General features: G+C 41.2%; 1 protein-coding gene across 1 annotated transcript in view; it reads left to right on the top strand.

Moving 5' to 3' along the window:
- Window positions 1-25,367, top strand: part of VMP1 (vacuole membrane protein 1) — a 195,307-nt gene that overhangs the window by 35,978 nt on the left and 133,962 nt on the right. Inside the window, exons 3-5 of the mRNA XM_083173766.1 lie at window positions 3,284-3,419; window positions 13,812-13,902; window positions 14,631-14,741. Of these exons, the coding sequence (XP_083029892.1) occupies window positions 3,284-3,419; window positions 13,812-13,902; window positions 14,631-14,741 (338 nt within the window). The remainder of the gene's footprint in view (window positions 1-3,283; window positions 3,420-13,811; window positions 13,903-14,630; window positions 14,742-25,367) is intronic.

Genomic DNA, 25,367 nt, shown 5'->3' with positions numbered 1-25,367 from the left:
GTTTCCCTTCGTCTTCCATCTTTCCGCAGATCAATAGGTCATCCAGGTACGACCATATTGCTATTCCTTGCATTCTTCTGTGTGCAATTAAGGTTAACAGAACTTTTGTGAAAACCTTAGGGGATGCTGATAACCTGAACTGGAGACATGTAAATTATGCGTCCTAAAGCAACAACGGCGATCTCGGGAATCTCCTTTCTTTCTTGCAGATAGGTACATGGAAATAGGTGTCCTTTTAAGTCTATTGAAGCCATGAAATCTAGAGGCTTCACCCACAATAGAATCGATTTTAATGTTTCCATGTGTAATTTCTTTATCCTCATGACCTTGTTTAGGCTTCTGAGGTTCTGAAGATTTTTGAACCAAGAATATTTTTGAGTAGAACTCTCTCACTGCCCGTGACCTCAGTAGGTCCTGGATTATTTGACCTAAAGCCCCCAACTTCATTTTGGAGCTTATGGGTCTCTTGACATTCTAAATCTTCCTCCCGACAGTACTGCTAAAGTCCATCTGTCTTGGATTGAATCTCGCGATTGTTTTATATCTTTCTGTAGTCTACCACCCACAGGATGATCTCTGGTCAGGCTGTAATTGTGAAAACCTACGGTATCCTCTTCGATTATGTTTTATATATTGTACTTACATGGAAAACTGAGAGCTACTGTCTCTGTTAATTGTTTCTACATAGATTTCCCATACATTTCAGCTCTTATTGTACAAATATAGAGTTTAAAAAGAGTAATCATTTGAAAATGATTTGCATTGCTTGTGTATTCAGATGTTTATGATGCTAAGTAACTTGTTGGTAGGGTGTACTTGCAAGCTATTTTTATTTTTTATGATATGAAGCAAGATATTCCATGTAAGTCAGTGCCTTGACCTCATCTGGTCACATCTCCACTGAAGAAATATTGCATGAGAAGAGATCTTTAGGGAACACGAGATACATGGAATCTACTGACATAGTACTGTAGTCTAGTTCCTTTTTCTATTGTGTTTTGTCTGTAATTATAATCGTTTATTTGCAGTAACAAATGTATCAAAACCATAGCAACAATAGAAGAATCAACAAATAGTCATGGGTCCTTAAATTTATCAAAACTGCACCCGGCACATGACTGGCTGCTCCAAAGCCAGAGGCAGGCTGGCCATGTTTTAGGTCACAGTGGCTGCATGTGATGTCATGCAGCTGCCTTAGCACTCCCTTGGTGCAGGCCACACTTGGTTTTCCAAGCTGCTCCCAGAAATTGCTTCGCTCCGGCAACCCCACTTCTTCACATCGCTGCCCCCATACGGAAGTTAAATGGCTATCACAGTTTAAGTGTTAGCACAAAAATCACAACTAGAGATTTTTGGACATTTGCCATCAACTCTGCATAACCCGCGGCTCATAGTGTGAGTGCAGTTTTTTTTTTTTTTACATAAGCAGTTATCCGATTGGCTGCAATAATTATTCATCCAATAAAAACGACCTATTGTAGCGATGTTAAGCCTAGTTATCAGACTATCCAATTTATAGTTTGTTTTTATTGACCATAAAAAGGATCCACTGGGCCGGTTGTAACTGAAGTCTGAGTTCAGCGGCCGTGCAGGCCAAACTGAGGATTTTTTTTTTTTTTATGATGCAATCATTTACCAGGCAATGCCTGGTAAATGATTGCCCCTTTAAGAAAAATACCAGAGTTTAGCTGGCATCCTGCATGGCTGCTGAACTCGGACTTAAGTTACAACCGTCCCACTATCAGGATCTGGACAGCAGCAGATGTCTCTCTAGTGTCAGAAACAACGCATTAAAAATGGAGATTGGTCTCACCACTTTGCCTACCCCCGACCCTTGTGTATTGTATTGTGCATGAGTACAAAGAAAAGAATAGTGGATGAAATTGTGCTATAAGAAGCATTCTCCCTTATTAACTCTTTGTGTGCCAAGTACATTTCTTAAAATAGGTGTGAAAATTGCCAAGCCAACATTTTTTATTTTTTTTGTTCAGGTAATGACAGGTAGGGGGAAATTTAATAGTATGAGAGATTCAGAAAGTGAGAGATTTGGTAAAAAATCTCCAGGTTTTTTTTTTTTTTTTTTTTTAAAGCGGCAATCATTTACTCTTTAAATAGAAACTGGTTTTACAGTGTAAATGATTGCTGCTTTAAAAAAACCTGGAGATTTCTTACCAAATCTCTCACTTTCTCAATCTCTCATCCTATTAAATTTCACCCAATATGTTTACCTTCTATAGGAAATATAATCTTTTTTTAACACAACATTTTTTTATTTGAAATATAACAAATGTGAGCGATGCTGGAATTTTTAGCGGATATTTTTCACATCTCAGAGATGTTGGCACTCAAAAGGTTAAGCCATCTAAAGGGGTTATTTCAGTCATTCGGTAACCGCACCTTAGCAGTCACAACAGACATAATGTTGGACCTGTAAGAGAGAGCCAAAGGAAAAAATATAAGCACTCTGTTTCTCCACTACCTGTATAAACAACAATGGCTTCATTAAATGCTGAACACTGATGCCATGTTTGTCCCATGAAGTAAAAGGCTGACCCTGCAGGCCCATTTCGTATTATTTATCATGACAAGGAATATAGATAAATATGGGTTTAGGGAGCACTTATGGTGCAAGATTTGCTCAGTTTATGGGTGGACATTAATACTGGGTTTGCTTGGGCACACATGGGTATCTCTCTATCACATTGGTGGTAAAAAGGAAGTTAAACTAATGTTTAATAATGGAGACTCCAAGGAAGCCTTAGCATATGTGTGTTATGAAGCCAAACTCTCAAATAACAAAGATGGGCAGCGTAGCTATAAGCACTCATATAGGGTATATTAGCACGACCATTGGATCTAATCCATTGAAGTTTGAAAAGGCCAATCCTAGCCCTCTTACCAGTCCAAATAAATGTGTGGATTACCCTCTAATGTCATGCTATTCTGATGAATCACTATATATAAAAGACTAAAGTCTCCTCACCTTTTTGACGTTAAGTACAGCCAGTGACCACTAGAGGCCACTCGACGGACCAAATTGACTGCAGCAAAGATGTATAAGGACACATATGTACAAACACCAAACCGGTTACAGCATCTTGAAAATACAAAACCTATTGTGGTTTGAGGAACATTTGCACATAAAAGGAAGGGGAGTGGCATTAAAATGGTCAGCCATTTTTAATACTTTACCCCTAGTCTAGCAAGTTTATCATTGCATTTTGAACCATAACCATACTTTTGTACATTGTCATGATTAAGAGATCAGTCTTTTCTGTTTCAGATTCCTCCTTCCTGAGTGAGAAGAAGAGAAGGGACCGTGAAGAACGACAGAGTATTGTTCTCTGGAGGAAACCATTCATTACCTTGCAGTATTTTTCCCTTGAAACCCTGATAACCTTGAAGGAATGGAGCTTAAAGTAATTTATTACAATACTCATGTCTGAAAATGATTTATTGATGCTTATGCCAATTTAGTGCACAGTATTTTTCTGTTGTCTTCTGTTTACCCTTTTTTTTTTTTAATGGCCACTGGACCTTTTTATTGGTTTCAGAACAAGACTCCTATAGAAATACTTCTAGGGACAGCTATAAGAAAAACCATTAGCTGGAGTTAAAGTATTGTTCTTCGTCATCTACATTGCGCACACATATTCCGTATTGCTTTTATAGAGAATATTTGGCCATTCATGCAGTCCCTGTCCCAGTGGAGCTTACAATCTATTTTCCCTACCACAAGTACATCATACACATTCATGGTAGCATTGTGGTTTTTTTTTTTTTTTTTTAAGAGCCAAGTATCACACATATCTGTGGATTGTGTGAGAAAACCCATGGAAGCAGGTAAAAATATACACACACAGTTAGGGCTGCGGTGGCAATTAAACCCATGACCTCAGTGCTGTGAGGCAGTAATGCTAACCCTTACGTGCAGTCCATGATTGTATTTCTCATCTTACAAACTAAACACATCTGCCATACAGTATTTCTACTTAGAAATCTATTCTGTCAGGAATTATCTGATCATAAAATCATTTATCGATTCAGCCCAAAGCTCCTATATTTTTATTTAGCTTGATCTGGCCTTTTATCTCAATGTCACTTACCCTCTCGTTTGAGAGTGCAATAAATATTTCCTAGTCTTATCCTGAGCAGTTTCCAATGTCCTATTCAGCATCTTCTTATCTGAACAATGCCCAATATACCGCTAATTAGAGACCTCTATCTGTGGACTTTGGTATTAGAAAAGTGCCTTTGCTGTTCTAAAAAGTCCTACATTGCAGGTGCGATTTCTTTTTGTTCAGATTATCTGTATACAAGGTGTTTCTAAAAGGGCTACCTTTGCTATCATTATTCTGTCATCATGTAAGGAGTTGTTATTCATGTTTTAATGATCTCCCCCCCCCCCTCCCCCCAAAAAAACACCAAATCTACAAAATTCCAAGTTTTAAAATTAAATCGGTTTTACTGCAGAGTACAGTATTTACTCTGGTCTCTAATAGGGTGCAGTTCATTATACATTTTTTTTTATTTTTTATTCCTGTCAAAGCCTAGCAACACTAGCAGACTTTAACCCCTTCCTGACAGAGCTAGTTTTTGCGTTCCTGACAGAGCCATTTTTTTCAAATCTGACATGTCTCACTTAAGTGGGGATAACTTTTTTTTGCTTTTACTTATCCCAGTGATTTTGAGATTGTTTTTTCGTGACACATTGTACTTCAAATTAGTGGTAAATTTGGGTCGATACAGTCTGTGTTTTTTTGTGAAAAATACCAAAATGTCGTGAAAAAATGGAAAATTTAGCGATTTGCAAAATGTTAAATTTTCTGCTTGTGAGACAAATAATCATACCACTCAAAATAGTTAATAACTAACATAGACCATATGTCTACTTTATATTTCCATCATTATTTCAACTTCCTTTTAATTTTTTTGGACACTAGGAGGCTTACAATATGAATAGCAAATTCTCAAATTTTCAAGAAAATTTCAAACACTGATTTTTTTAGGGACCAGTTCAGTTCTGATGTGACTTTGAGGGACTTGTATGTGAGACACCCCCATAAATGATGCCATTTCAAAAACTGCACCCCTCACAGTATTCAAAACAGCATTTTGGAAGTTTGTTAACCCTTTAGGTGTTTCACAGGAATTAAAACAAAGTGTAGGTGAAATTTCAAAATTTCATTTTTTTTTCGGATTTTCAATTTTAATACATTTTTCTAAGGAACACAGTAGATTTTACTAGAGAAATGTGACTAAAAATTGATTCCCCCAATTCTTTGGTTTTCATAAATATCCTATATGTGGCCCTAGTGTGCACGGTGACCAAACCACCGGCTTCATAATAGAAGGAGCACCTACTTGATTTTGGAGCCTCCTTTTTATGAGATTATTTTTTAGGCACCATGTAGGTTTCTAGGCACCATAAGATGCTAAAAGTTAGGAACCCCCCCACAAGTGACCCCATTTTGCAAACTACACCCCTCAGGGAATTCATCTAGGGGTATAGTGTACATTTCAAACCCCCAGGGGTTTCACCAATTGTGGTACAACTGGGCAGTGAAAATGAAAAAAAATAATTTTTCATTTTCACAGCTCAGTTGTATCAAAATTGGTGAAACCCCGGGGGGTTTGAAATGTACTCTATACCCCTAGATGAATTCCCTGAGGGGTGTAGTTTGCAAAATGGGGTCACTTGTGGGGGGGTTCCACTGTATGGGTGTTTCGGGGGTCATTCAACCAGAATCTGTGCTGCAAAATCCAAAAATCACTCCTTCCCTTCTGAGTCCTGCCATGCACCCAACTGGTATTTTTTGGTCACATGTGAGGCATTGCCGTACCCGGGAGAAATTGGGGCACAGATTTTGGGGTGCTTTGTCTCCTTCATTCCTTGTGAAAATGAAAAATTTTGAGCCAGATCTGCATTTTTGTGTAAAAAAATTTATTTTTTTACACAAAAATGCAGTTCTGGCTCAAAATTTTTAATTTTCACAAGGAATGAAGGAGACAAAGCACCCCAAAATCTGTGCCCCAATTTCTCCCGGGTACGGCAATGCCTCACATGTGACCAAAAAATACCAGTTGGGTGCATGGCAGGACTCAGAAGGGAAGGAGTGATTTTTGGTGGTGGAATGAATGGCGGGTGCTATGTCGCATTAGCAAGACCCCCGAAGCACCAATACAGTGGAACCCCCCCACAAGTGACCCCATTTTGGTCACCAGCTTTGGGAGGGGGGCTGGCGCTGCGGCTGGCGGGGGGGTGGGAGGGGTGCTGGCGCTGCGGCAGCCGGGTGGGTGGGAGGGAGGGGGGCTGCCGGGTGGGAGGGGGGGGCTGGCGATCGTAGGTGATCGGTGCGGTATACACACACACACACACACACACACACACACACACACACACACACACACACACACACACACACACACACACACACACACACATATATATATATGTGTGTGTATATATATATATATATATATATATATATATATATATATATATATATATACATATATATACATATATATACACACACATATATATGTGTGTATATATATATATATATATATATATATATATATATATATATATATATATATATATATATATATATATATATATATATATATATATATACATATATATACATACACACATTTGCACATTTTTTTTTATTTTATTTTATTTTTTAACTTTTCCAGCAGCAGCATGATGCTGCTGCTGCTGCTGCTGCTGCTGCGGGGGGGAGGGGGGAGGAGGGGAGCGCAGCGTGCGCTCCGGACGTAGCGGTGGAGCCGCTGGAGCTGCTGCTGCTGCCGGGTGAGTGCCCGGCGGGTGGGAGGGGGGTGCTGCCGCTCGGTGGTGATCGGTGCTGCACCGATCACCACCGATCCCTGTGTTACCGAGCGGCTTAGCCGCCGGTAACACAGGAAACGCTGTGAATGGCTGTTCAGATTTGAACAGCCAATCACAGCGATCGCCGACCGGGGGGGGCACCCCTGCCCCCCCTGGGCGACGAGGGGGGATGTCTGCTGTCAGGGACAGCAGACATCACCTAACTGTCACTGCGTCTCTAGACGCAGTGACAGTTTGAAGTCATGACGTACATGTACGTCAAATGTCGGGAAGTACTTCCCGACCATGACGTACATGTACGTCAAATGTCGGGAAGGGGATAAACATAAAATGTAGATGCTTCACAGTATTCCCTGTTTTATATTTGCATTTTTTTTTTTTTCAATTATGAGCCCTATTGGTAGATTCTGTTGAGTACATACAGTACTACAAAAAATATGTTTGGTACTAAAAATTCGTGCAGTACTTTCATTTTATGATGGAAGATCCAAGTTGGACCAGGTTCCGCTGTTATTTTGTGGTTGTTTGCCTTAAGTGAGCTGGCGGTTAATGATGAGTTCAAGTTGTCCCACTTGAGAATGAGGTAATGAAGTATACATACTTCCCAGAAAGTGGATCATCTCCACAATACCATAAGCATAGTCATTTAAATCATAAGGCTAACAAAATTAAAGCAAAAAGTGTTTCAGAGGACTATGCTCTGAATTCAGTTAAAATAATGTTTAATTATATGTGATGGATTATTTTACAAAATCTCCTTTTTTTTTTTTGTGCCCGTCCAAATCGCTCTGCCAGATTTTGTATAGCAAAACAGGCAAGGCATGCTATGATGTGTACTTCTACAACAGCTGGATGGCTGTGTTGAAGAATGCCCCTGCTTTAAAGTTTTGACAAAAAACAATATATATATCTCTCTAACATCCCAAGAGGACATATTTGGTAAAGGGTACAGTTTAAGGGTATGCAGTACACTAACTTCAAGGTTTGCGGCTCAAACACAGGTAAGATTAGTTATAAGCATGTCAGTCGGAAAAAAAACAATGGTTTAATTAACTGGAAGCCTTTAAAATACGGATACCGTATATTGAAAATTGTCTCCCTAAATAATGTTGAATCTTGTAAAATCCTGTGTATAAAGCCCATACACACTGTGCGATTTTCTCTCCATTTCTAAGTGATCTGACTAGATTGCTTAGCTATTCGTTGTCTCTGGGGGGTACACACATGGGGCGATGTGTGCTTAATTGCTAAGTGATCTGGTGAGATCACTTAAAATTGGCCTTAAAATCACCACGTGTATGGGCCTATAAGCAAAACCCTGCTTAGCAGATCGTTCAACACACATCTCGGGAGTACCGCATTTGTGCTATGATGTGTGCTGAGCAATCTTGCTTAAGCTCAACCGCTACAGTCTCTTCGTTTGTACAGGGGTTAACACTATAGTTTGTGTTCTTTTGCAGTGTAAATACATAAGCTTGATATGCCAAATGATGTAGAAAACATGCAATTTGGCATTGTATTACAGTGCTAACAGACACTCCTATCAAACAAAAAATGCAAACCACAATGTTTACGGCTTGTTTGATTTTTAAAGGTCATCTGGATTATATGAAGCATTATGGTTATTTCCTGTAGTAATATAAATCTGAAGAGTGGTGTTAAATGTTCACAATTTGCAACCCAGTCCTTAGAATTCTAAAAATTTGCTACCCTCATTTTTGCTTTATTTTAACAATTTCAATTTTTACTCCATGTGTAATACATTGAGTATCCCTTATTCAAAATGCTCGGGACCAGGAGATTTTTGGATAACGGATTATTCCGTATTTCTGAATATTTTTATTTTTAAATTATGTATCTTGCATTTATGCTGTATAAGCCAATCAACCACATGAAATACACACAAATATATTTTATTTGTTCATAAAACAAGGTTTCAAAACATGAAACAAAGTTTGTGTACTATTTTAATGCCAAGCAATCATTGTCTTGCGCATATTTAGTGCCAGTTACATATCATGTCCCCAATAGTGCTGTTACACATGTCCCCAGTAAGTTTTTAGCAAAAAAAAAATTCACTTTCAGGAATGTATGGTTTTCAGAATAATTCGGATAAGGGATACTCAACCTGTAATGGGAACAACAGAAGAGTCTAAAAAAAAAAAAAATTCTCTTTCATCCAGCAGGGGCCACTGGAGGGCTTTACAATAGGTATAGAGGTGTGGTTAGTCGGAGCTAAGCACATACTAAATTTTGAGGTGTATGGCTCCTCCCTTCTACTACCCATTATCCTCCCCAGTAAGAAAAACCTGGACTAGGCTCCAGCTTTCTTGTGCTTGTATTTTCTAATTTAATAGCTTTACTCTGCACCCTTCCCCACTCACCGTAAGAGTGAGGGCCTGGGCATTTGCGCCCCTGAAATACTTCAAGGCCATCACTGTCCCAACTACAGGGTTCCTGCAGCCTCTCTCTAAAGGGGCATACTCTCACAGACTCACACCTGTCTGCATATACTAAGGACTGGGAGTATCCTGTTTCAGAGAAATGTCTGGCTGCTTCCCTCCCTATCCCTTTTCCCCAGTGTTGATGTCCCAGCTGTACAGTCAGGGGGGTTTAACACGCTCTTAATTGTGCTGTTGTTCCGGTGTCGCAATGCTTCCCCGCCCACCGGCCTCTCTCCATGATGGCTGGTTGCCCCGGAGAGCAGGTGGGGGAAGCTAACAGCGGGTCTTTCTACCTACAGCTCCTCCCCCAGCTAGAAGACAATCTGTAGGTCTTTCTTTTCAATCCTTTAGGCCTCAGGAGTCCTTTTGGGGCCGTGGAAGAGGTGGATTCAGACCACCAAGAGGAGGTCATGCCCGCCCACAGTCGACGGAGCCCAAGGACCTTGCAAAACCCATGGCAGGAGTCTCCCATCCCACATGGGAGCTCAGCATGTAGGTGCCCGCTTGCTGTGATTTCATCAACAATGGGACAATTTATGTATAGGTCCATGGATTCGTCAGGATGTAACATGCGGTTGCTAACTGGAATTTATACACCGACCTCCAAATTACTCTTTCATGACAGGATTGCCAGTTTCTCCTCTATGGTGAAAAACTTTGTGAGATGCAAATCATTCCCTGTTAGCCTCTCAGGTGGTGATACCGGTCCCAGTTCACCAAAGGGGTAGAGGTTACTATACAAATCTTTTTGTTGTGCCCAAGCCAGATGGTTCAGTCAGACCTATCCTGAATTTAAAATTTCTCAATTAATTTATCTTTCACTGCAAGTTTAAGATGGAACCCATTCATCCTATCATAGCCTCTCTAGAGCCAGGGGAATTTATGGTGTCTTTGGACATCAAGTATGTGTATCTCCATGTTGCCATATGGAGACCGCACCAGAGGTAGTCCAGGAACTATGACTTCAGGGCAAATGATCGTTCTCAGAAACCCAACAAATGATAAATGTGTTGGAACTGAGAGCTATTTTCAACGCTATCATAGCTGCACAGCACAGGTTGAAGAACCATCCAATCAGAATCAGACAATGCAACAGCAGTTGCATATATAAAAAGGCAGAGAGGCACTCACGGCCTGCAAGCAATGAAAGAGGGTAACCCAAATTCTGCGGTGTACCGAACAACAAAACGTCATTCTGTCGGCATTGTTGATCCCCCGCAGTGGACAATTTGAAGGCTGACTTTCTAAGTCGACAGGACCTGCATCCTGGGGAGTGGGCCCTTCACCCAGAGGTTTTTCAAGTTCTGATGAACCATTGTAGCAAGCCTCAAGTGGATCTCATGGCATCCAGACACAATCACCAGCTACCTCGATATGTGTCCTGGACCAGAGATCCAGCAGCAGTCGCGGTGGACGCACTTGTGATCCCTTGGAATTAACAAATGGTATATATCTTTCTTCCCCTTCCACTTCTGGGTTATGTTCTCAAACGACGGCAATTCTTGTGGCACCGAATTTGCCGCATCGAAGCTGGTTCTCCGACCATCAATTTCTTCTGGCAGCAGACCCCTGGCAACTACCTCTGCATCCAGACCTTCTTCAACAAGGTCCGTTCGCCCATCAGAATTTACAGCAGCTTTGTTCGATGGGGTGGCTGTTGAAACCGCTATCCTACAAGATAAAGGAATTCTGGACATTCCGGTCATTCCTACTATGCTGCGAGTTAGAAAACCAGTTTCCGCCGCACATTATCATAGGGTTTGCAAATCTTATAGGGTATGGTGCTCAGCTCGGGGTTTCTCGTTTCGCATGTTTCTTGCATGCAGGATTGGATGCGGGTTTAAGACTGCGATTTCTTAAGTTCAGAGTTCAGCCTTTTCGGTCTTATTTCAAAAATGCTTAGACCTTTTACCGGAAGTACAAACTTTCCTACAAAGTGTCATCAGAGTCCAGCCTCCTTTCATTCCCCCTACCGCTCCATGGTACCTTAACTTGGTTCTGTCCTTTTTGCAATCGGAAACGTTTGCGCCTTTGGAATAGGTGGATTTGAAATTTCTTAATTGGAAGATGGCCATGCTACTCGCTTCAGCTTGCCGGGTATCTGAACTAGGAGCATTCTCTTGTAAATCAACTTATTTGATATTTCATGATGATCGGGCGGAACTCCATACGAAGGCTACTTTTTTACCTTAGGTGGTCCATGTAAACCAGACAATTCTGGTTCCTTCTTTGCAGAACTCTTCATGTACCAACTCGACATGGTACATGCCTTGAGGATCTATGTGTCTAGAACAGAATCATTATGCAAGTCTGATTGTCTTGTTATCCTTTATGATCTAATACAGTGGTTCCCAACCTTTTCTCTCTCCCGTACCCCATGATTAGGCTTTTCATTGATAAGTACCCCCTCCTTTCATTTTGAAATATGGACAGTACTTAGCGGTATGCAGATCCTTATGCATGTCCTTATATTAAGGAGGAGCAGAGGAGTAGTATACAGCAAGGAATCATGCCCTTCTGTGTCTAGACACTGGTTGTGTATTATCTCCAGAATTCCCGCTAACACCTGTAGGATTAATGTCGCTGCTTCCTCCACCTTTGTCAGTGCTGGGCAGATGACTGCTGATGTCTGAGGGCAGCATGGGAAGCTCCCAGTGGATTGCTGGTCAGGCATATGACACAACATGGTTTGTCTCCATGGAAACGGGTCTTCTTCAGCCATCAAAAGACCTTTTCATTTTCCGCCATTACCAATATTATTTTCAAGTACCCCCAACTGGTCTGCAGAGTACCCCCAGGGGTACTAGTATCCCAGGTTGGGAACCACTGATCTAATATGATGATCTAATAGACCTCCTTATTCTTCCCTCTTGGCCTATTCTACAAGATCAGTGGGTCCGTCTTGGGCCGGCAAACGGGGGGCTTCTACATTGCAACTCTGTTGTGCGGCAACTTTGTCTACTGTTCACATGTTTGATACATTTTATAAGTTTGACATATTTGCCTCTATGGCAGCACAATTTGGCCATTGGGATCCTGCAATTTGGAACCTCCTCATTGTAAAGTCCTCCAGTGGCCCCTGCTGGATGAAAGAGAAAACAGGATTTTGGTACTTACCGGTAAATCCATTTCTCTGAATCAACAGGGACGACTGGACTTTCTGGTTGTTCATGTGTTTTTTTTGTTTCTATTTCTTCCCATCTCCTTTTGGTCTACATTTAACTGGGGAATGATGAGTAGTAGAGGGGAAGAACCGTACACTTCTAAATTTAGTATATGCCCAGCTCCCACTAACCACACCTCTATGCCCATTGCAAAGTCCTCCAGTGGCCCCTGTGGATTCAGAGAAAAGGATTTACCGTGAAGTACAAAAATACCGGTTTCTTGGTTGTGTTTTGGGTAACTTTAATGTAAAATAACTTTTATGAACAAGTTACTGTCATCACTTCTACCACATAAGGACTATATAAGTCACATGTATGAATGAGCAAGATCTATTTTTAAAGCTTCATAATGCAGAAATAAAGGCAGTGGCATTTTCATAACATAATGACCCAAATACATTTAATGTATGGCATGCCATAAGATATCACTGTCATCTCAACTAATTGAGCCATATGTATTACCGGTACTTGTTTTCTAGCACGGCGCCCATCGCATCGTATACCATTACGCTAAATAAGGTATACGATGGTATGTGATGCGATATTGTACAATAAAATATTGCATCGTATGCCATACATACGATTGTACAAGCACCCTGATGGCTCTTTACAATGTTAAATGGTCCCCATAGTCAACGGCACCCCCAGGATCAACGCCAACCCGAAGCGTGGCAAGTGGCGGTACGCGTCCTCTGACCTTTTCATACCCCCACTATCCACGTCGGCGTGCAGTTGATTTTAGATAGTGTGGAGAGCGCAGCGGAATACGAGCCCGAAGCGTGGCGAGCGGACGCGCAATATATGAAAAGTAATCAGTGTCCCCTCACGGGGCTCACCACACTATCTAAAATCAACTCCACGCCGACGTGGATAGTGGGGGTTTGAAAAGGTCGGAGGATGCGTACCACCGCCCCTCGCGGGCTCGCTGCGCTCGCCACGCTTCGGTTGGCGTTGATAGTGGGGTGGCGTTGCCAATGGGGGTGCATTTAACATTAAAAGCACCCATCGGGGGTGCTTGTACAATTAAAAATCGCATCGCATGCCGCTATATTGCATGCGATGCGCTGCGATTGTATAAGATGTATAAGATTGTATAAGATGTAATACAATCAAAATCGGGGGCGCCGTACTAGGAAACAAGTACCGTATTGCCATTTATAATCTGTACATTGGATTGCTTTACACTTTAAATTCGTGCTTGTGAAATGTTTTGCGCTAGACCAAGACTTGATGATGCGTTTCTAACATTTTGTGAATGTTACTGGTAACTTTTTAAATGAGATCACTGTTATAGTGTGCCGACAAAAAGTATGTAATAACTGCTTTAATTTCATTTCTCCATAGGTTATGGCACCGGCGTGGGGTGGTGGGGTCACTATTGCTCCTACTTACAGTTCTTACAGTAGCGTATTCTATTGAAGGAGCACATCAACAGGTATGCTCATTGTTTTATTTCTTCTGCATTGCATAAGGGCAGTTCTGTTATATTCTGCTTGTTGCTGCCTTGATACATAGACATGGTTGCAGGATAGGGAGAAGGAGGGTTGGGCTGAAGCGCTGCCTTGGTGTGGTAGAATAGAATGAGAGATAGGAATTGCAGGATAGGACATAACCATCCATCCACTTTATTAATCTGCAAAACTTAATGTTATTGGTATTCTTCTTTATTCAAGTTTTATTATAAGCCTACTGTTTTCAATGCAATCAACTCTCCCTCACGTGGCCCTATCTCACCCCAGTTTAGCCGATTTTTGTACACCTTTTGTAGACCCTGTGTACCTAGCACAATATCAACTGCACAGGGCAAATGCATACCCTTTTTTTGGGGGGGGGGGGGGGGGGGGGGCTGGTTTGGGTGCAGTTGCAAGGCTCTGGCTAGCGATATCCACCATCGTCCTGTATATACAGATGACGAGGAAATCGCTGACTACCTGCAGGAGCGTGTATCGTTAACGATCTAATGCATACACACTAAAGGACATGCACGGAAATATTGTTTGCGAATCGTTGTTGCATATTGTTTAATACACCATCTAGTGTGTACACACTTAAGTGTGGCATACTGTATAACTGCACTTACTTGCACTGGTGGCCAAGTCGCAGCTCATTGCCTTGTTCTATTCCCTGTGCGCTGTGATATTTACAAGATCTCTTCTCTTGCAGTATGTACTTTATGTTGAGAAGAAATTTTTATGGTGTGCCTACTGGGTAGGCTTAGGAGTTCTGTCCTCTGTTGGGCTTGGAACAGGACTTCATACCTTTCTTCTATATTTGGTAAGATTACTTTTAATACATTTTTACCCAAACATAAAACCAGGTTGCCTACCTGACCCTCTCTCCTTCAGGGAGAAAATGCTCTGTTCCTGGCCTTCCCTGGTAATGTATGATTGCCATCACCTGTGGTGAAACACCTTTCTTATCAATTACCTAGCTCCCCACAGGTGATGGCAATCATTCATTACCAGGGAAGTCCAGGAACAGAGCATTTTCCCCCTGAAGGAGAGGATCAGGTAGGCAACCCTGCATAAAACATGTTGATGATTATGATGAAATATATATTTTTGAATAGTACTTTCTGCTCATTATGAACAATGGGTTGTTCTGTTCTTATAGTGCATGGTAATGAAGTATCACATCTAATTTATGCTGCCACTGGCAGCCGCTTTCATTTGATAACTTTTGCATTACTTGCATTTGAGACAGAGGAGCATAAACATAGAAAGTAAGGGTATCTGGACTAGATTGACTCTAGGTGGACAGTCATAAGGTAGACCACTATTGGTTGACAGTTTCAACAGGGTCCAAAGGTCGACATACTTTTTTTTTAAACTAAATTTTGAGCCGACAGGCGGTATTTCATACCCTACCATCCACTACGGCACGGAGGGAGAATATAATAATGTGACGAGCGCAGCGAGGCACCGAGGCCGAAGCATGGCGAGCTTAGCGAGACATTGAGATCTAATATACCATAACCCGAAGGAAGTCCCCAGCAGTGAATACATTATATACAGCTTATCAGTAACCATATCACGGTATATACAGTATGCTGCATATCACAGAATTTGCATACAAAATTTGTTCTTTTAATTTAGTGCAGGGAAGCAATTGAAAGATAACATTCAAAACTCTCTCTTTAAAATATTCATCTCCTTTACATACACATTAAACATACAGTACTGTGAAAATGACAATTGAGATGGGCATGTTACCCGCAGAAAGAGATGGATAGTATAGGAGATGGCGAGACACTGTATGGAGGAATAGAATTAATTCACTCTTGGTCAAGTAAAGCTCCAGGAAGCTCTATGACATACAGGGAGAGTTGACAGAGAAGAATTTTGGTGACTGAAACAGATGGAGGGAGAAAGGTATGGAGATGCGTGGTAGAGCAGAGTGTCCTCTTAATAATCCTGAGGAATGCGGTCATAAGGCCAAAGTTTATTAGGTCGACCACTATTGTTCAAAATAGACAAAAGATCGACATGGAAAAACGTTGTCGTGATTTTTTTCACAATTCACTTTACCATCCCAATGGACGTGGAGGGGTCCCCTTCCCCTTAAAACATACCCAAGCCTTTAATTTTACTATTTTGGTTTCTATGTTGACATGCACACCATATAAGTGTAACGCAGATGTGCATTTAAAGGGGCAATCACTTAAAAGGCATGGATTTGCCTTGTAGATGATTGCCTATTTAAAAAAACATCCGAGTTCGTATGGCATCCCGCATAGCTGCCAAACTCGAGTGACATTACATTTTGCCCCATGTCATTCCCTTTCCTTCACCCCTGTTCTGTCCCTGATTACATCTCACATTGGGGAAGATGTATGACCGGGCGATATGGGGGAGAATTGGTATCGGCACACGTTATGTGCACTAATACTGCTTCTCCCCCATGTATGACGGAGCCAGCGTGCGGTAAAGGACAGGGGCGATATGTGCCCCTGTCCATATCGGCGCTGCTATCTAAATGATAGCAGGCCTAATGTATGAACGGTCAGCTTCACTGACCGTTCCGCACAATGCCGGTTTTGCCTTCGCCAGCGCCCTATCTAAACAGCAGGGACAGCGCTGTCCCTGCTGTTAGCTCTGGGCTGCGCTGGGGATCTCGCATGAGTAGCGAGATCCCACGCATGCCCAGTCCAGCTGGCTGGGGGAAAGGAGACAGCGCAGTGTAAACTGATGCGCTATCTCCAAGAGGGGCATTGTCGGAGGGGGGAGTTAGCGCTCCCCCGCTTCGGCAGACAAGATGTTAATACATCTTGTCGATGTCCCTTCCTGCTTCGCCTCGCTAATGAGGCGAAGCAGGAAGTATTATAGTGGCGTGATAAGTGCCGCTATAATACATCTGCCCGAATATGCCTTGATCTCTGCCAGCATACTGTAGATCGTGCTTCGTTTTCATCCTGGTTGAATAGCCCACATGCTTGGTGTGTTGAAGTCGAATGTTTGGGGCCACGGCATCGATGGGCGAGTGTTGGTGATATGCTTGGAATTTTCGAGGCTATTATGTGCTCTGTGTACATGCTATCTGAGTTGAAGCCAAAGATGATAGTAGCCATGGCAACAGGTGGCAGTACTGGCTATTTGTCAGTGACTGTGATTTTTAAATGAGCGTTCCTACTTCCTCCCTTATTGGCAATTGGAGGTAGCAGTCAGTGGGCGCTTATCACGTACCATCCATACTTCATATATATAGAAGATGAAAAATATATCTATTATTTTCATCACTTTATTAGACTTTCATTGGCTTAGATCAGGCATTCCCAACCATGGTCCTCAAGGTACACCAACAGTGCAGTCCAGGCTTGAGCACAGGTGATTTAATTAGTACCTGAGTGATTCTGATTAAACCATCTGTGCTGAAGCCTGGATATCGCTAAAACCTGCACTGTTGGTGTGCCTTGAGGGCTGTGGTTGTGAATGCCTGGCTTAGATTATTCATCAAAAATTGCTTTTCTGTTGTACACATTAGAACTCTTAACGTTAGAACGACACCCAATCAGGGACTAACAGGTGTTGACAATGTGCTGGACAAAGTTTCAGTTTTCATTATAATAGACTAAGGCAGTGGTTCTCAACCTTGGTCCTCAGGGACCCCCAACAGTGCACGTTTTCCAGGTCTCCACACAGAATCACAGGTGAACTAATTAGCTCCACTTGTGATCTTTTAAAATGTGTCAGTGAATAATGAGTGCACCTGTGCAACTGCCAGGAGATCTGGAAAACATGCACTGTTGGGGGTCCTTGAGGACCGAGGCTGAGAACCACTGGACTAAAGGGGTATTCAATTAATTCAGGGTTTTCGTATAGCCGTAAAAAAAATGAACTAATTTGACACCGACCATTCAATTGCTGTTGAAAGCATTTTTTGCCCATGCCTTTTCGCTGAAATGCCTCAAAAAGCATCTAAAATTGCCATAATGTCACCTGGAAAGTAGTGAAAATGCGTGGATCGGCGGCTAATTCGGCAATCCAGGTGTTTTCCGACACAGCCAAATTTTGGCCCTCCATTTGAAATGGAGACAACCTGGTTACACACTATGCGATACTCTCCACCACCGATGTCACTAACGACTCATTGATATAGGCAAAATTTCACTGCATGTTCAGTTGACAGGGGGGGGTGTCATTAACGACCCAAGGGAACATGAATAGCTAACTATATAGGGGGGGTATGCAGATCTGATCCCGCGGATGCAGATTTGCAGGGCTGATGATTATTGAAGACTGTGCATGCGTATGGATCGTAGTGTGCATACACAAGGCCATCCTGTAATAAAATCATTAGCCCATTGCCAGCATTAGTGTGATGGTAAGAGGCATGTGAATGAATTTCAGCTGGTCACCGATCAAGCTAATTTTCATGCTTGCTTGGGGCAGGATTTCACTCTGGTGGGGTGGCATATATCTGATCGCAGGGCTCTACAATGTAGCGCTCTACAATGTAGCGTAGATCAGGGTCTGAATAACCCCTAAAGTGCATACACACTAGACGATATGCATGATAATATTGTTAATGATACAATATCCTTATTATGCATATAGTTTAAAAGAAAATCTGCGTTGTGTACGCACCTATTTAAGTTTATGTTAAATAGACAGCTGAGGTAGTTCTTGTAGAGAAACCAGACCCTGATTGATTGGTCGTTCATTTATTAATAAGACAAACCTCTATAAAGTGGTACCATTGCTTAAGTAAATTGATTTTCTTTCTGCTTGGTAAGAATTAAAGGGATTCAGTATGAAATCCCGGCGGTCGGGATCCCGGCGTTCAAAATCCCGACGCCGGAATCCCGACCGCCGAAATCCCGACAAGGGGGGGGGACATGGATCGCCCCCCCCTTGCGGGCTCGCTGCACTCGCCACGCAGCAGGCCCGGTGCCTCGCTACGCTCGGCACGCTAATTTATTCTCCCTCCAGGGGTGTCGTGGACACCCACAGAGGGAGAAAGTGTCGGGATTTCGGCGGTCGGGATTCCGGCGTCAGGATTCTGACCGCCGGGATTTTAACTGCATCCCGAATTAAAGAAGCCGTCTTTAGTAGTCCTTCCTTTTTTTTTTTTCATTGTTCCTAAACTGATTTGACCTCCTGAAATGTGCAAGGCACTGCCTGGTAGCCTGTCTCCCAGTGGAGCTATGTCAGTCCTGTTGCATCATAAAGGAAACTTGCACAATAAACCATTACTGTTCTGCTATCATTAGACACATTGAATGTTCACACAGGCAGAGTATTTATGTACTGGAGAAGAATGAGCTGTCCCTGTGTTCAGCATGTTGTTGACCAAAGTGGTATTGCTCTTGTAAAATAATATTTCTTACCTGAAATGCCTAACCGTTCCATTCTACTTTCTCGCTATAGCTCTGATTAATTACATACATATGTAAGTACGTATTTACAGAATACTGAAAAAAATGGTCTGGATCATTTGTTTTATCAAGCCTCTCCGATCCATCCGGACTGTCTATTCCACCTAAAGCCCCCCCAAAATTATCTGTTTCAAACCTGCTGGATATGGAGAGCAGGAGTTTTTGAGCTGCTTTCAGATCAAAAGTCGCCCAGTGTGTACGAGGCAGCGGTGAGTGCTGATGCGTGCTCCCACATCATCCCTGGCCCTGTATTACCAGCATATGAGCAACGGGGTGGACGGCTTTCCATAGCGTGCTACTATGGAAAGTCATCCGCCCCAGTAAAATCGATCAGAAGGGTGTAAATCGTTCAGTAGAATTGACCACAACTGTCAACCCAATGTTGGCAAGCATTGGGCCGACCACTGAAGGTCCACTTGGGTTAGGTCCACACCTGAAATAGGTCAACATGCTTAAGGTCGAAAACATGGGTTTTTCACTTTTTTTTTTTTTTTTGTCATGAATTTCGACATGGACTACGTATCGGGGCACCACACCCCCTTGCTGCGCTCCCAATGCTTTGGGCGGGGTGCCTAGCTACGCTTGGCACACAATTCTCCCTCCACAGACATAAAATACCGCGTGTCGGCTCAGAAAAAAATTTAAAACCCATGTTGACCTAATGCTTGTGTCAACCTTCCATCCATAAATACATTTTTTGGTAATTCATCGCAATGTATTGTAGAGAGTTACTTGGGTATTATGAGTCCTAGGTTGGAGCTCAGATCACTAATGCATTCAGGAGGTGTGACGCTTCCCTAATCATAGTGCTGTTGCTGCTAATGCTACTTCTATGTACTTTAAGAGCAGCGATAGCAGCTCTTTCCACATTGGGCTCAGGCCCTGTATGCTTATCCCTTAGTGAACAATGTGTAAGCTCATTGTTGGGGAACAGTGTTTTACAGTACATTCATTCACCTGTTTTGCTCACATAGATTATTAGTAGCATTATTATAGCTTTTAAATGTTACGGTTTCCCCCCTAAACAATGATCCCTCCACTGATCTCAGCCCTATGTTGGTAGATGTACACACACCGTTTGGTGTGTAACCAACTTTAGTCAGGATATTTGCATATGTTACAGTAACTTTTATCCATTATCCTATTTAATTACTGCTTCCTTGACTACCAAAAAATGCGTATTGTTTTAACCTTTCAATGGTTCATACATGTTGAAATGGCAGAACTGTCCTGACCGTTAATATCACTATCCACCTAGTTGTCTGTAAAATACTATGCAGCATTCATATTGAATCCACTTCCCGTAATTTAGTACAACACTTCCATCTTGTGGGAAATGTTGGTACTGCGCTTAAGTTGTGTATATACATATTTTTTTTTTCACTTTAAACTACTTGTACATACAGTAAACTGAATATGTGTAGGGATCATTTTATAGGTGGCTTAAGAAGCAAGTTCTGTTGTATTATCTTTGTTGTGGTTTGCACGTGTTTTTCCAAAATGATTCTACAAATGTCTTTAGCAATGTTTGTGTTGTGATTAATTGCTCCATGTGTGTATTCTGTTTTGAGTATTTGCTCATGAATATTAAGTGCTTGTTATGTCACATAATGGTGACCATTCCAAGATACCCAGCCAGTGTAGACCTTACATGCCCTAGCGCACTTGAAGCTCTTTTCTTGGTGCACAAAGAACATCTGAAATCACACTGAATGGCACACACCACTATGCATGGTCCACTTATCTATCTACACGCCTTCACTGAGCCTAGCATACATAACACCCAGTAGTTATCCAGTTATACCAATCCAGCCAGCCACAACTAAGGATGGGAGAGAGATAGTTTCAGTTTACAGTATGTGTCTATACTCTGCAACTGAAAATGCAATGTGCTGACATTGCAGGGTCTGTCTGCAAAACAATCCCCCTAGTGTCTGATGTGGTATAGCTCACAGACAATTGGCAGTATTCAATGCTCCCGATTCACCTTTTTTTTTGGTGGTGGGGGCGAATCGGGCTGTTTTCACTCCTTGTGGTGAATCTTTTTCACTGAAAATCTGATTCACCCTATTCAATGTTCACTGTTCACCGAAAGTGAACAGTGAATGCCGGCCTATATAATCCAGATAAATTCCTCTGTCCGAATGATTTCCTCACTAAGAAGCTAGAGGTCAGTACTGTTCTAGTTCTGGCAAGTGCAGCAAGGCTTGGATGCTAAAAAATGTTTTTCTTTTTATTTAATGCATGTTTTAGTGCCTAATGCAATGTAAACTACTGAATATTTGGAAAAATATAGTAATACGGCTTAGAATGTGTGCTTTGCTCCACTAATTAAACAACAATTAAATTTTAAAATTGTTAATTTAAATATATATATTTGGAACTAGGAGATCATTCATTTGATCAATTAATGTAAATGTTTTAGACAAATGGGTAACCACTATCCCACAGAGATTTTATATACAAGTGTATCTTGTTTATTATTTTTTTAAATATTATTTGTATGATGTACTGCTGAGAACACCAATATAAAAATAACCAATATTGTAGAAAAAAAGGCATAATAGAAGACAAATCACCAAAACAAATATACACATTTCTTTTAAGTTTTAGTCTTAACATTTACACGTCATAAAGTTTATCTTTTAAAATAGGAAAAAAAAAGTTGTGTGTGTGTGTGTGTGTATATGTATATATGTGTGTGTGTATGTATGTATGTATGTATGTATGTGTGTGTGTGTGTGTGTGTGTGTGTGTGTGTGTGTATATATATGTATATGTATGTATATATATATATATATATATATATATATATATATATATATATATATATATATATATATATATATATATATATATATATATATATATATATATATATATATATATATATAATGTCCAGTGTGGAGCGGCACTACCTCGACAGCGTCAAACAAATGGTGGTGCCATCCAATACACCCACTAGGGGCAAACACAAGCGACAGGCGGCGGCACTCAGCAACAGAAACGGACACAGGATAGCAGTTCAAGCCAACGTTTCGATCCTCTTTTATTGGGATCTTCCTCAGGACACAATAACAATTACACAGTGTAAAACATTTATACATACCCCCAAGTGCTCCCCTTCAATCAGATGCAGCGTTTCACGCGGCAAAACCGCCGGCGCCATGACGTCAGCAGCGTGGACGCATCTATTGTGCATCATCACGGCTTAGTCACTCAGCACGGCTATTGCCCAGGGCAGCTGTAATCACTATACCGTATCCAAGCAACCTTCAAGGCGTCCAGGCTACATCCCCGCGTCATCACTAAGGAAACATAGACGCCAGAACCGCGCGTGACTGAGTGTGCATCACGTTACTGTGACGCGCGGTTCTGGCGCTGCTGACGTCATGGCGCCGGCGGTTTTGCCGCGTGAAACGCTGCATCTGATTGAAGGGGAGCACTTGGGGGTATGTATAAATGTTTTACACTGTGTAATTGTTATTGTGTCCTGAGGAAGATCCTAATAAAAGAGGATCGAAACGTTGGCTTGAACTGCTATCCTGTGTCCGTTTCTGTTGCTGAGTGCCGCCGCCTGTCGCTTATATATATATATATATATATATATATATATATATATATATATATATATATATTTTACACATTTTTTCTTTTCTTTTTTTATTGAAACAATGAGTATGACATTAAACTTTTACAAATGAGAAAGAAATTTCATTTTTGACTGAACTTTAAAATCAAATCACCCACCATGTCTTCTCTTCCAGAGTCTTCTGTTTAGATCTTATCCATATACACAAAAATACAGATTTTAGCATATGTTCAATACATTTTCACAAAAAAGACAAGGCATAGTAAATGACACTGTAAGTTAGAAATGTAACCATATTATTATTATATTGGTTTAAACAAACTAGTTAGTTTAAACAACCCCCCCCCCCCCCCTTTCCCTTCAGCGCATAGCTGCAGTGTCTTACAGGTCTTAAGCACAAGTGGCATGAATCTTTTGAGAAGTATTTTTATTCAAATAAAGTAGAAGTCCGATCCAATTCCCAGGTGGCAGGATCATATGTGGTACTTGTACTGCATTTGATCCCTGTTCCCTGCCACTGTGAGCAGGTTCTATATTGAGGGAGTCGTAACAAAAACATATTGAGTACAATTATATGAAATTTGAAGTTGGGGAACCAAGTAGGATTACCAGAAGTGTGGGACACACGTGTTAAGGGTGATATCCTATTGCCTAAAATTGATGAACGTGGGTAATAGTTTTGGCCGGAACTATCCGAATAGCTCTGAAATGCCGACACGCTCTGCACCTTATGGGCATTTTTCTTTTTCTGCCTTTGGCAGGTAAAGTATATTCCCTGAAAGCAGCCAGGTTTTCAGTGGAAACAAGACTGGCTTTGCGAAAATACAAATTTCACTGAAGCGTTTTCATCTGAAGCAGGTCTTTTTACCAGGTGATCCAATGGGATCGCTCGATTTTAAAAACAAAAAAGGCCAAAAACTGTTATTTTTAACTTACGTTGTTTTAGCGAGGAAAATAGGACACCCCTTAATGTGTTAAGGTAGCACAGTAACAATTCTGTTCCTTCCCTACCTGTTTCATGTAGCTTTTACCTTAACTGTTACCCTTCTGAACATTTATGTCCATCGTGAATCGGACTTGGCAGGCATAGGTTTACAATGTTCAGAGGGAGATATATACTGTATATGTTTAATGCAGTGTGAATGTGTGGACTTCCCCTTCCAACTCCTTTAAAACGTCATGGTTTTTTTCCTGCAGAGCATTTGTCTCAGATCTACGTGTTCCCAGTTATAGATCTGTGTATACTTCCTTCATACGTTGGCTGTTGTCAAACTTTATACACTGAACCTGCTAGTTAAAGAACAGCAGTAATTAAAATAATATGTAATGAAAAAATGATTCACATTTGTGTCTTGTCCCTATGTTTTAGTCATACGTAACATATCCATAGTTGGTAGATATTTTTCATCAGGAGAACTCGTGTAATGACAAAAAGGTTTAGAGAAAGCTTTGTCACTGTGTGGTGCACCACAGGGAAAAATATTTGAGTCGCTAAAATGTAACTTTTTTTTATTTAAATTATGCTAAAACCGCTAAGTATGACGAACTACATAAAACCTATAACAAAACACAGTGAAAAGGTGCAAAGGTACTAGTTGGGTATGTTAGTTGGGCGCCCACTATAGTAAGTACGCTCATACCCCAACTATCTATGTCGGCATGGAGTTGATTTTATATAATGTGGCGAGCCCCGCGAGGGGACGCATAAAACTAAGCAAATAGCTTAGTGGGTGCCCAACTAACATATAAGTACCGGTGCAAATTAAAAATGCACGTGCGTTGTCTCCATGTATCAGTTCCCTTGTCCTGTGGTAGCACACCCCTGCAACATATATTGATACTACACTGAATACTCATACCCAGCAGGGGGCCTCCTTGTTATATTACCTATCGATTATCTGCGGTCTTGTGCGAATTACCCCAACAAACCCCTCTTGAACCCGTGTAATGCGCTTAACCTTTGCGCAAAATTTGTTTCAAACTGCCTTAACAATTTTCCTAGCTGTTATGGATAATCTCGGTACAATGTAGAAGGGTACACAAAATATTTAAGAATTATATCTGGCTGCAAATGTAACATGCCCTTGCTAATGAAGGTGTTAAGCTTATATGGAAACTGATAATCTTTATTCTGTACTGTATATGGTCATTGTAGAATGTAACAAGACTCTTAACTTAAGAATACGTTCATTTTTTTTTTTATTATGCATAGATCGTTTCTAAACATTCCAAATAATTGAATGTTGTTACTTTTTATACCATCTAGCATTTTATTTTTACTTTTATTTTATATAAAAGCACCATAACACCGAACACCTTGGTATAGCTTGCCGTATTTTGTCGCTGATTTAATAACAAAAGGAGAGAGGATTTAGGTGTTTGTATGATTTTAATTCTAGATCTCATTTTAGTTTTGTGTGTTATCACTAGTCCC

The sequence above is a fragment of the Crinia signifera genome, chromosome 2 (assembly GCF_055691185.1).
Source record: "Crinia signifera chromosome 2, ASM5569118v1, whole genome shotgun sequence".
In the NCBI taxonomy this organism is placed as follows: domain Eukaryota; kingdom Metazoa; phylum Chordata; class Amphibia; order Anura; family Myobatrachidae; genus Crinia; species Crinia signifera.
Note: the sequence above shows the minus strand (reverse complement) of the source record. Positions and strands in the feature narration are given on the sequence as shown.